Source organism: Dicentrarchus labrax, unplaced genomic scaffold (assembly GCF_905237075.1).
Source record: "Dicentrarchus labrax unplaced genomic scaffold, dlabrax2021, whole genome shotgun sequence".
NCBI lineage: Eukaryota > Metazoa > Chordata > Actinopteri > Moronidae > Dicentrarchus > Dicentrarchus labrax.
Window position 1 is genome coordinate 15406299 of NW_026136712.1, and position 13314 is coordinate 15419612.

The 13314-nt window shown below is 39.0% G+C and overlaps 1 protein-coding gene across 4 annotated transcripts in view; it reads right to left on the minus strand.

Moving 5' to 3' along the window:
- Positions 1-7197: 7197 nt before the first annotated feature.
- pax2b (paired box 2b) overlaps positions 7198-13314 on the minus strand; it is a 31758-nt gene continuing 25641 nt past the window's right edge. For 2 of the 4 annotated variants that reach the window (XM_051418432.1, XM_051418431.1), the window contains exons 8-10: positions 12399-12500; positions 10369-10455; positions 7198-9045 (exon numbers count right to left, since the gene is read on the minus strand). In XM_051418432.1, the coding sequence (XP_051274392.1) occupies positions 8924-9045; positions 10369-10455; positions 12399-12500 (311 nt within the window). In that variant the 3' untranslated portion in view covers positions 7198-8923. Of the gene's footprint in view, positions 9065-10368; positions 10456-12398; positions 12501-13314 lie in introns of all 4 variants that reach the window. The other 2 variants (XM_051418434.1, XM_051418433.1) reach the window with 1 other exon arrangement.

The following is a 13314-nucleotide window of genomic DNA, read 5'->3' on the forward strand; positions in this document are numbered from 1 at the left end:
AGAAGCCTTCATATAAATAACTGTGATGTTAGGGGTCCTGATATCACTCTGGAACAGGAACTAGTGAGCTGGAATTACTTTTATCACCTAAAAATGACAAAAAATAACATTGAGTTCTGCAGGATCAATAATGCTGGAATTCTGTATTACACCAGAGACTGTGCAGTCTGTGATATATGCCCCGCGTTACCATTTATATGCATAGTATTTTTAAATGCACAACATCTCTATGCTGTCTCCAGTGAGCTACTGCACATGTTCATATACGAGTCCCTCAGTCGTACAGTTCTTTTTTTTTTTTTTTCAATCCACACACAGAAATAATGAGGAGGAAAATCTCTTGCTTGCATCAACCTCAAATTGGCGAAATGAAAATCTGTCTTAAACAAAGGGAAAGACCCCCATGGCGTCTGGGTCTACAGTTTCTGTCACATATATTCCTTGGAGGTTTCATGTGACAAAACACAGAAAGTTGCTTTGTCCCTCCTCTTGTCACGTTACACCCCTTACCCATAGTTTTTTTTTTCCCCTTCCTGTTGTCTGGCTGTCTGTGCTGTCAGCCCATAGCCTGGCACCTGCTCTCATGTTCCTAATTAGTCTCATTTAATTAATTATATACTGCAGCACATCTCCTTATTTCTGGCTTCCTCTGGATTTCATCGCCTTTGTTTCAAACTTGCAGAGAAGATCAGCTCTCAGAAAGGTGCTGGTGCTCCGTTTAGGGTTGTGGGTGTAGATTTAACATACTGTCTAGACGATCAACTCACTACAAGGTGTTTATTTAAAGTATTGTATAATGGAGGGAGGACTGGATGAGAGATCATTTAACATCCCTTTAAGTTTCTATGTATTTCTTGTTTCATAAAAGTGCTTTGTAATGCTGTTGGGGCAGGTAAAGTTGTTGTTTTTCTGTGGGTTGTTGTGTCATCTTGGTAAGGAATACCTGATGGCATAAGCAGCTTCCCAGCTGCCACTTCATCCTCCTGTTACACTGGGATGCACAATGTGCTAAAGAAAAGGTTTCATCAAATATTTACCACCTGATCAACACAACACAATAGGAAAAGATCAGACCTTTGACTGAATAGGTCAACCACAGACTCATTGAGTTTCAAGCAGAGAAAATAGGACCGTACAGGAGAAAGGCAGTAGTTGCACTGTTGCATTCTGTGGAAATCCTCATGGTGTCATCGTTTTTTAATTCTTTTAGAAAGGTTTCTTTTTAGCTGTGTACCTTAAAACTTAAAGCAGTTTTCTTTCAGATGGACACTGGGCTCCACCATTAGTTAGCCTCGACTGCATTGTTGTGTTGTTATGATTTGGGGAATAATGAAAAGTGATTGCTCTGCCATATGAACTAAAAACTCACAGTGTTTTGAGCAGTGTTTAGTAGATTACCTGTAAAGTAAAGGTTATCACTGATGACAAAGTATGTCAGTATATTTATAGGAGTTTTAAAGGTGACTTTACAGTGAAATACAGTAATATGGAGCACTTCAAAACTTCAATAGCATACTGAACAAGTTCGTAAATTTGGTTATTTGACCATAAAATGTATCTTTCTGGGTGCCTTCCTTTCGGCAGAGTAGTTAGATCAGAGGTTCCCAACATGAGGGTTGGGACCCTCACAAGGTGTCATAAGAGGAATTTAAAGAAAAAAACGAGCTGATGAACCAGGTAGAAAATAACAAAATAACAAAATTTTGCTAAACCAAACTATTCTACAGGACCAAATACTGTACAGTTTTACATCTCCAAGTCTCTAAAAAGTGAAACAAAATTCATTGACCTCCCTGCCCGAGCTTATACACACACATGGGCCACGCAGATGTATTGCTTTGCATTAAGGGGTGTCAAAAGCAAAAAAAAACAGGATTATGCATTCTTGGAGCGGCGTTTATGTTTGTGTTGTTTTCTCATCAAGAGGCTGTGAGAGTGACCTTTCACTACTGACAGCTGATCACCTGATACAACACAAGGCCCGATACTGTTTCCTCGATGACAATTGGGTGTTTACATTTACTCTGAGCATGACAATTGATTTTTTTTTTTTCTAAATGTAACAGCCGTCACAACAAAAATATTTGTCTGCTCTGTGAATAATTACATTTTCTCCTGCTTTGATTCGGGGTTTGTTTCTAAAGGACCTGTTTATGGAGAGGAAATGACAAGAAGTCGAGTTGACAGGCCTGGAGTGAGACAGTTAAATGCCCCTTGCTGCTCTGGATAATTAATAAATAAAGTACCAGGGGAGTCCTGTCATGGCTTCCTCTATGACAGGGGCTGTCTCCAGTGCGCTAAAGCATTAAATGACCAATTCCTGTCAGGCTAACTTCCACTGCACTCCCTTGGCACCCTCTCTCTCATTCTCCCTCTCTCTCCCCCTCTCACACACACACTGTCTCTCTTTCTTCCAAAGAGAGCTACTTTGCTCTCTTTGCTCTGAGTTTTTCAGCGACTGATGGCTCTAGTTCATTTCTGCTGAATTAATTGGTCCCTGAATGAATTCTGTTGACAGGGCAATTCATCATGTGTTTGGCCTGACAGTGACTGGGGTGTTGGGAGTGTGGTGGTGGGGGAGGCGAGGGTGAAGGGAGCTGCAGGAGAAGCTGGGGTTATAGGGGGGAAAAGGATGGGGGTTGATGATTCTGCCCTCTCTTCTACCCGCTTCTATTATTCCCCTTTCTGCTAACAGGAATAGCCTGCATCAAATTCTGCTTTCCCCCGTCACTTCTCTCTGAATATTTCCCAGCTCCCCCGGTTGCAAACAAACACGCCTGGCTGACAGATCCAGCTGATTAGGGAGCTCCTCTGTCTGCTTTGGAGGATATCCTCATTACTGGCCAGTCAGGTAGCAAGCCCCGTTAGCCCAGGACCACCAGCGCCTGTTATGTGGGACCTGACACGTTCACTAAGAGAGGTGCATCGCATTAGGCTTTAATTGCATCATGTATCACAAAATAGCCATTAGGGTAATTATTTACTGGTGAAGGGTAAATGAGGTTTGGCGCTGGGCTGAGCCAAGCAGGCAGCTAGCCTCATTTTGGCAGAGGTGTGGCACTCACCTATACACTAACAGATATAATCGCTGGACATTTGCTTCGTTTGGAAATATCCTGTCATGCAAACCCCACTTTCACCCCCTTTTTTCTCCTTTTTCTCACACTTGCTTTCAGTCAAGCAGGGCACTTATTATGTCCAATCAATCAATGCTCACTCATTAGGAACCTCCCCTCAAGTATCCTCTGGATGGCCTCACACAGCAAGAGTCAAAAATTACCTCATAATTGCTGCTCAGGCATCATAACAAGCTAGGCTGCCCCAGTGACACGGCCATACAAACAGGTCTAACACAGGAATTGATGGATACTGTAGAATCGTATTATATATTGCCGTATCCAATTAGATACAGCACATAAAGCAGCAGATCCATTCCCTCTTTTCATAACGTCCAAACCAGTGCTCAGATATAAAGACGTGAAATGCATTTTCATATTTTCTCCACAGCCCCCCTCGTCTTGGTGTGTCACGGCAAATGATAACATCCTGAGGATTTATTGTACATTTGACACACCAGTAACCAAATTATAATTCAGTTGCTGCGGCATATTCATAGAACCACTGTACAAATCGTACAGAGAGAGTGTTCAGTCAGCATGTATTAGTGCGGAGCAGCTCGAAAAGGTCAACAGTTAGATCTGACACTGTGGTTGGAAGTTATGCATGATGAGGTTCAGTGTTATAAGACCTGAAATAGAGAAGTTTCTCATCACTGTTAAAGGTATTTTTTATTACACATCCTACCACATGAAGACCTCCAACTTGTTTTCTTTTTATAAATTACTGATGAACAGTATTTAACGGATCATACTTATTCAAGTTCAATCACTCGATATGTGCACGTTTTTGTCTTGTGCAAGTTTTGAGGCATAATAACTCAACTTCCTCAGGAGCAATCTACAGAATGAGGTCTACACATTAAGAAAATTACTGCTTATCCAATGAGGACTAATAGCATTAATGTCACAGTTTGGTATGGAGCAAAAAAGTTGAGTACAAAAAGATGAATCATAGCTGCAGAGCGGCCTGGTCCATGTATAAAAATGTGCAGTAAATCAACTTTTCAGCACTTATGCATTAACTTGATTACTGAGCTAGTTTTTTATCTGAATAAAAATCTCTGTACTAAATCCTCTGCAGAATTTTTATTGTTTTTAAAATCAAATACGCAATTTTGTATCCAAACTTACACTTTTGTTTGCAACAGTCAATTTAATTCTTGTGCTTTTATTTCAGATTTTTATTACTAACTGAATGCTTCATGAGGAATGACAGTGACAGGTGCGAATGAGAGCCAATCAGATCATCCCACTGCTCTTATATATATATATATACAGTAAATAATATATTTATATTCTAGAGGATGCTGTTGTCATCTGGCATGCTGCAGTCAATTTGAGCTTGATTGACAGATACATCCAGGTTCACAGTTTATTGGTTTCGGAGGAGAGAGCCAGATATGCCAATTTAGACAGGAAAGTGACAAAAAAGTTTCCATCTAAATAGAATAATTCTGCTTCTGGGAATTCTCAGCTGGGGAGAGGGAAGAGTCAAGCTCCCTTTTTTCTCCCCTCCCTCCTCCTTTAACAAGGGCTGTGAATGACAAACATATACGACAGTTAGGGGCTGACAGAACATCAGCTTTTGATGCTTCACAGGGGAGCTATGAAATAAACAACAGGCAGAGAAATTGAATTACAAAGCAAAAAGGGGGTCTCTCCTCGTAGACCCAGAGGCATCAGAGTGCACCAAAAAAAACCAGCTCAGCACAGTATGTTTTAGAGGGGCTTATTTTCTCTTTTTACAATGTTGAAATTTGAGGACAAATGTGTGATAGATGGATAGAAATGGAGTATTCTCTTCTACAAAACCTCATATTATTTTAATTTAATATCATATCACTGCTATCCATGCAGGACCAGAAAGTAAAACTCACTCTTTTGCCATTAAAACAAGATTGAAAATAGCATTTGGGCCGAGAAATGGATGTCTGAATTAACAACTGAAAAGCTCAACAACTGTATAATATATTCTCATCCTGTCTGACATCATTTCAAATGTACATTCTGCTTTATCATGTGCTCCCGCAGCCCAAATCCTTTGCAAATCGCACACCGCTAATCAGGACAGTGTCCACTTGTTGTAAATCAATAATGATATAACTAAGTCATACAAGGCGGCAGTGGCAGAGGGATTACGGAGCGAAGAAAGAGTGAAAATAAGCTCTAAGAGGGATTTCATGCATAAATCTCTCCCTGCAACTTAGCACAAATTGAATTCAGGCACACTGCTAGAAAAATTAATTCAGCTTTACAAAGCGAGGAGAGGTTAAACACTTTATGTGCTGCTCAGTGATCCAAATCATGGAGAAAACATTTAGAGGCATTCTCACTGTAGTCCCCGTGCACCACGTGATCTTTATACCTGAAAAGTAAATACATTTATCTCAAAATAGTTCTATTAGCTACCTGAATGTTTTGGTTTTCACCCATCAACACACAGAAAATAAGTTATTTGTCATGTCAAGCTAAATTTGTACTTAACATGGTAACACTTTAACCCATTGCGAAGAACACTACAATTACACGCTTTAATGTAGTTTTAAGCAACAGTAAGGACATTTTAAGTGTTATTTATTCGTCAACAATTATTAACTTTTGCAGAATGGAAGTGGGATTTTCCTACATTGTACGTGGGAATGTACATCTGTGAGAACATTGTGGGTCACTGTCGTTAGTTTGGTTCAGCATTCAGCGTTCATTTTCAGTTATCTCTGTGGGTATGATTACAGCCTTTCAGGTGTTGGGAAGCAGCTAAAGCTCCAGATTTGAAAGATTGGGTATATGCAACAGAGATCGCATATAAGTCCGTGCTTGGTAGATTAAAGGGTAGTTCAGAAGATGGGACTTCCTCCTGGGACCTTTTTAGTGGCTTTTGTTGAGGTCTGGGTGTTTATGTATGTGCTATTTATTTAACTTATCTTTTATTTCTTACACCATATCCTGTGGCTAATAGTATAAACCCCTGTAACCATATTCTTACTGCGATGTATCCAAGCATTTCTTTAAAAAAAAACAACAACGAGAACTTAAATGCCAAAAACAATTATAACTTCTCCTGTTGAGCATCTGTAATATGTGTATATACAGATAATAAATGACTGATAATATAAAACAACTGTAAACATTTTACGTAAATATTAATAATTAAGTATGTATTTTATATTAGTTAATTATATTATTACACTAATTGTGTTTATCAAAAATGTATTTATCTTTTAATAAATACGTCTTTATGGTCTAAGACAAACTCTATCAGCTGCTGAATACGTAGTATGTAGAGGGACAGACGTGTTATAAACAACTTAAAAATACATAGAATATGTATGTATGTAAGTTAAACTTTCACAATGCTATATTGTAATTTTTGGGCCTTTTTCTATTTATTATTATTTTTTATTTCTGATGTTTTTTTCTGTATTGCAGTCTTGTGATAAATGGACTGTACTTATATATCACCTTTCTAGTCTTCTCAAATCATTGTACACTACATACAACATTCACACACATTCATACAGTGATGACAACGGCCATCACAAACAGAAGCTAAGACATTCATACTGATTCACACATCAACGGCAGGCATCATGAGCAATTTGGGGTTCAGTATCTCACTCAAGGCATGTAGTGGGAGGAGCCGGGGATCTAATTTTAGCTACTTTATATACTGTGGGATAGTTGAATCCATAACACTTACATATTTTGTCCAATACTTCCCTCTGAAATATATGAAGTGTAAGTATAAAGCAGCAGAACATATTAATAAACAGGTCATCTGAGGCCCATTTGTTTGACTTTTGTTTCTAAAATTAAAGTATTCAAGACCAAATTAGTCCCACAAATAAGATTTTTTTTCATCTTTTGATTATTGTTTCATTAAATTTGCCTTTTTTGTCCGACCAGCAGTCACAGGGAAAAGCACCAAATCGAATTGAGAAGCTGAAACAACAAAATTTTTTGGGCACTTTTTTTTTTTTAATAAATGAAATACCTGATTAATCATTTATCAGAAATGTTGTCATTAACTGACTAATAGTTTCATCTCTAGTCCAGATAGTCAGAAACACCATGCAGCCCCTTTTGCGTAAAAGATTTCAGACACTTTTATTATTGTACAAGTGAGACCAGCATAATGAAAGTGATAATACCCATGAACATGAAAGACATTTTTTCTTACTGTATTTACAGAGAAGTGTCTTCACATCACACACAAAAAATCCTTCTACAAAATGAACAATTTGTAAATAACATAACAATTAAATAAACTCCACCTACCTTTAGGTTTACAGCTGAATATGCATATGATGACCATCTCTGCACTGCATAGAATTTATACATATACTTTTCCTCATGAACAATGTGGGTTTTTCCTAATAATAATAATAATACTGCTCTCATGATGCATATAGGCGGCCTGTAAATAAAACATTAACAAGAACTAAGTCTTTGGCAAATGCAAATACATTCACTTGACAGATGAAGAAACCATCATTCCAGCTTGATTCAAAGAAATATCTTGGCCTGAAACATGTGAGGGAGCTGAAGTTAGGAGGGAACATGTTTAAGGCATTTAGCTGAAATCATCGCCCTGCTTTTTGACGTTTACTGGAGTCGTCAGAATCATCCAATCAGAGTGAATCTGGACGCTTCTGGCATCAGACTAGACAAATGATGATACTGGTTTGACTTGGGATGGCTGTTATATCCTTTTCTGTGGTTGAATGCCAAAGACTTAATCAACTTAAATAAAAATGTAAGCTGTGAGAACATAGTAGTGCACGTCAAGGCAGTGACACGATAGGCCTTGAATTACAGGAAAAACTGTGAGACTGTAAGTGCCTTTTCAGACTGAGACGTATTAGACTTACAGTCAAGTTTCATGAAATAAAGCAAATATGCATCATCGTTTTTCTGCATAATAACGCTCCAGTGTTGCAAACCTCCAAAATAGTGCAAAATTAACAAAAAACACAAAACAGGTTTTGCCTGATGACCTCTTGTATCCTGACAAATAAAAAATAGTAAAACACTAGCCAAGCAATCTTGTCGTTACGAATTATAAAAATGAAATAAAAAAATTATTTTAAGAATATATTTACTAGTTTCTTGAAATCTTGCAAATAGCGGGCCATGGTGATATACTGTCATGGCTCCCTCTATTTTCAAACGGATGTTTCTTTATTTATTTCATTTTCATTTTTACATCTTGATTGTGTATCACAGAGAACATGTCCTAATCTTCTCATGGCATCAAAAGCGATCGATTTACTCATGCTGGATGTTTGGTCGGTGACTGTTCAGATGGATAAAAAACAACATTAGCTTGCCACAGCCTGCATGTGCTGCTGCTAATCTCCTCTGATCTCACTGCGCTGCCATCTGAATCGAGAGGGAGACGAATGGAAAAAGGAAAAAAGGCTGCTGCTACATTTTAAGCTCCGGACAGCGTCCCTGCTGAGAGCCGTCAAGAAAAGGAATGTACAGTATTGATCCATGATGGGATGAAACTGTGACACTGCTAGAGGGAGAAAATAAATTCTGATATTTTTATTTTCAGTCTTTTTCTTTTTTTTTCTTCTTTTTTTTAAACCACTGCAATTAGCCACAGTTTTCATCATGTGTGTAGCGACTTTCAGTGTCTCTGGTGATGTCTGGTATTTTTTTTTTGGCTTTGAGTGACCAAAAAAAGCTGTGAGGAGAGAGGAGAGAAGTCGTCTGGAATCCCCAAAAAACGTTAAGTTTCTCATTGTGTGAGTCAGGAACATTTTATGCGCAGTTGCTCAGTGTCCAGTGGACCATGCCGCTCACACCGGGGCAATATGGAGGCTAAGGCCATGGTCCTGCAGGTTGATTTGGTTTCCATGGTAACTAGTGACGGTCATAGGCAGTGGCAGCAGTGGGAGGGGCGGAGCCTCTCGATGCGGCACTATAATAATAAGGGGAACCTGAAAGTTAACAGAAGAACGAACCATTTGAAACAACAAATATAGTTTTTACTGCCATTAACCAAATGTACTTCCAATATATCAGTTTAATTGTTGTTAAGCTCTTTTACTTTAAATGTTTATGGTTGATTGACCGTTGCTTAAGCCCCACCCCTTTGCGACTGTAGCTATGCCCCCGAACCTTTCCGTTCTGCACTAAAATTTCTAATAGTTTTTAAAACAATACGTCTTTGTTGTCAGACAGAAACAGACAAAGAAGGGTTTCTCATTTGTATCCAGCATCTGTCAGTTTTGGAGGCTGGAACTATAACTTTCCGATGCCAGAATCTTATTAGCTTACTAGTTAATTAAGCAAACGTTAGGCCCAGAACTTGGCTGTCAAGGGGGGTTTCTTTAACATTTTCTAATATTTGGTTGCGTAGCTGACATACTTTTAATGTTACAGGAGAAAATGCTTTCAGGAAGAGGACTAACTGTTAATGTAGCCACTAGCGGTAGCCTAAACCCTGACAGTTTACAGGACCAGCTTTCAACCAGTGGGTCTGCTTTGTTGGTAATCTGTACCCCCCTACATAATAATGTAGTTGGTTAAAGATGAGTCCCTGGATTTAGAAAAATACATCAGCCCCTCCAGGAAGTTGCGATGTTGCAATTGCAGCAATTAACGCAAATTCAACCAATCCCAGTGAATTCTGCACAACCTTGCAATTTTGTCCAATCAGCACAACTTTTCTACAAATTTGATCAATAACTGTAGAGTTTCACCAATCATAGCAGTTGCATTTTACAATTCTGCAATGCATTATATTCTACAATATGTGTTTGTAGCAAGTTTCAGTTTCGCACGCATTTTCATTACAAAGAAAAGCTACTGTGAGATCATGCATTTTAGGCTGAAACAATCCCCCCAAAAAGCCCGCAAAATCCTGGAGCGACGGCCTAATGCTATGCCACTACTGTAAATAGTAAGCTAGTTAGCTGGGCATGCTAACAATAGTAGCTCAGGATAGAGCAAATAAACACAATGTTTAATCTATTCCTTACACTTTTATTGTGTTTTCAGTTTTGGAAAGCCAAGGGGGAAAAGAAACACCACCCTGCAAACTCTTTATATTAAAAGCATCCTACTTATTACAGTCCTATGAAAACCGCTTTGGCATGTGGAGAAACCCAAAGCTTGAAATCCTAAGCCTGCTGTGCATGGTTACGGTTGCTAAGGCTACAATTGGACGGTTGCTATTCGGGGGGAGGGGTTAAGCAAACGGTCAATTAATGGTTCTCATCCAGGTTCTCGGTCTACTCACTTAGTAATGCTGGGTTGCTGAATCGCCAGGCTTCATTGTAGGTTGTGTACTGTGGATGACTGTAGGGGTTCCCCGAAAACTCGCTCCCTGCAAAACAAAACAACAAATCAATTAGCATTTCAGTGCATCAAACCATTACCCCTTCACATGCAGTCATTTCTCGTCAGTCAAAACAGGATGCAATTTGAGGGGGAAAATGATAGTCATCGTTGTGCGACCAGTCAAGCAAGTAATTTATTTCTTTTTCATTTCACTTAAGTTATGCAACACTGAACAATACAGGATGTGACACTGAAGGCGGCTTTCCCTGGCCCATTTATGGATATCTACCCATTCTTCTTCCTCCAGTATATTCCAAACCGGCCTAATAAATACAGAGTGGTAATAAACAGTTTCATGCATACATTTTTGATATGCTGCAATAAATCCTGCAGCCTTTCTTGGAGAAATTTTAACATCTCCAATCTGAACCCCCTCCGGTCTGAGCTCTGGTGTTTGGTATGACAGAATTTCATTGCTGGGGAAGTAACTTGGAGCATGTCAGTGAGCACTGCTGTTGGTTCAACACGTTTCTTTCTTTTACGAGACAATAAAGGCTAGATTTTATATGAAGCTGGTGAGAAATGGCTTTGCTTTAACAGTGTTTTGTGCCTGTCACTAAATCTTAGTGGTTGTGTATAGGATGAATGGGTTGTAACACAAAACCACAAGCCATGGGATTAAGGCCCTCATCTTTTGCTTTGTGGCACATAAGAACAAATGGAAAGTAAAAGTATGTTTGACTTGACGCTTTTCCTCCAACATGATTTAACAGTTTTATTAGTGAAAATCCAAAAGTAAATCCAGACTGCACTGCCACTGGGTGCTACCACATCTCCCTTTGTTTTTACTGGTAGCTGTTAAATGGACTCGTCTGTTTGCAGAAGTATGTCAAGAAAATCTCTATATTTTCAAAGTGCCAAAGTTTATTTAGATTTAAAGGTTAATCTAAATTAATCATTTAAATATTAGCAAATGCTTAAAAAAGAGATAGAATTAGAAAGCATTGTGGGATACATGTGGTAGATTCTAGTGTAGTAGTTCAGCAAAAATGATTCTGTAGCCTGTGATTTTAACACCACCTTAAACAAAGTTCAATTCACTTTCATTGAGGAGGCAGAAAAATAAGAGATGGATAACTTAAAATCTGGACAAATAAAACTGTCTGCAGTGCAAGATTCTACTAAAGGTACGAAGAAATATTTATCTTTTGTAATTTTTAAGTTTCAATGAAATATGTTTGCATGAGGTGTTTCTTCCTCATGGCAGCCCTTCATAAAGGGAACAGCCTGAGACTGAGATGGGTTGTGTGATTGGTAAATGATATGCTAACGCAGGACACACTCCACTGGTTTCCCCATCCATGTGGTTTAATCACATTAAAGCAAAATGCCGGCTGTGTTTTGGTGAAAATGTGTGTGGTGATGCCACAGCTGAAGAAGCGTATAAACCCAGCACCAAAAAACTGCATCCTTGCTCTGTTCCTGGCAGTGAAACACAAGCATGACCTCCTCAGAGAGACAGCGATTTGAATATTTACCAGGCTCCCATGCCTCTGCCTTTTGACCCTTAACTGTTTGCTGTGAACCTGAACTGCAGGTTAAGTAGAGGAGGGGAAAGGGATATGCTCTGGAGCTCAGAGGCTGGGGAGGGCTGCAGTGCTGTTTATCGACGCTCTGTGCGAACAGCCACGCAGGGAGATAATGAGCCAATAAGGCAAGAGAGGAAAGCAGGAAGGAAGTGAGAGCGACTGTCCTCTCCCCTGTCTCTGATCACTTATTCAGCCTGTCTAATCCAATCATACACACAGAGCTAATATAAGGATGTGTGTGCCTCTGCAGGTCAATATTTATCGCCTCTCTGCGTAATTTGGCGCTAAAGTCTCTTCCCTCTGCTTCTGTAGCTTCTACACCTGTTCGTTTTGAGGGCAGTGCCACCTGTTAAACAGACCCTAATGACAATATGAAGCAGTGACGTCGTCTCTCACTTACCAGGAACCATTCCAGCGAGCGTGGAGGTTGGGTAGCTGCCCTGGCCTGTGGGGGGAACGTGAGGGGGATACCCAGGTAAGGTTGTGTTGGCCATATCTCGACCTGGAGATACAAAAAAAAAAAACACAACACAAAAACCACATCATCAGCGCTTTCTAGTTTTAATCTGTGAACCTGGAGAAACAGCTTCTCTATAGAACTCAGTGGGGATTTTACTGAGCGTTTGGATCTTTTTCTGATTCTGAGCTTTTTTCCCTACGTTTTGGATTAAATAATCTGTAGTGGAAGAAGTATTCTGATCCTTCAGTAAAAGTAGCGATATAGCATTGCATAAATACTCCATTACAAGCCCTGCTTTCAAAATTTTACTTACGTATGGTCAGAATGCCCTTCCACTTAATATCCAAAGTAACTCATCATGGAGATAAGTATTATCAGATATATTGAATTTCTGGGACATTATTATGGATCCATCAATATTAGTTAGTTATATCTATACAAATTCAAAAACATGTTTTTATTCTTGTTCCTACAGTTCCTAGATGTATGTGTAGAGTTTGACACCAGAAGGATGTTTTCACATTAGCGTGCTAAAAGTGGAAAGTGTTCACCGAAAATCGGATTTTAAGGGACGGGGCTTACAAGCATGATTTGTGACATCACAAATAGTTTTGAAGTCAAACCTGGTCCAGTACACAACCTATACAAGTGTGACGTAGAAATTAGAAGCCATCAGTTCACATACACTGAGAATGGACAGAAGGAAAACTTTAGAAATAAACAAATTTGCATATTGATTAATTTGGACTATTTTTATATATGTCTTCATACATGTTTGGAGGGGATCTTTAAATACAGTGTTTAGTTACTTTCTAAAATGCAAATCAGCTACTTCAACTATATAATTTCACCACAT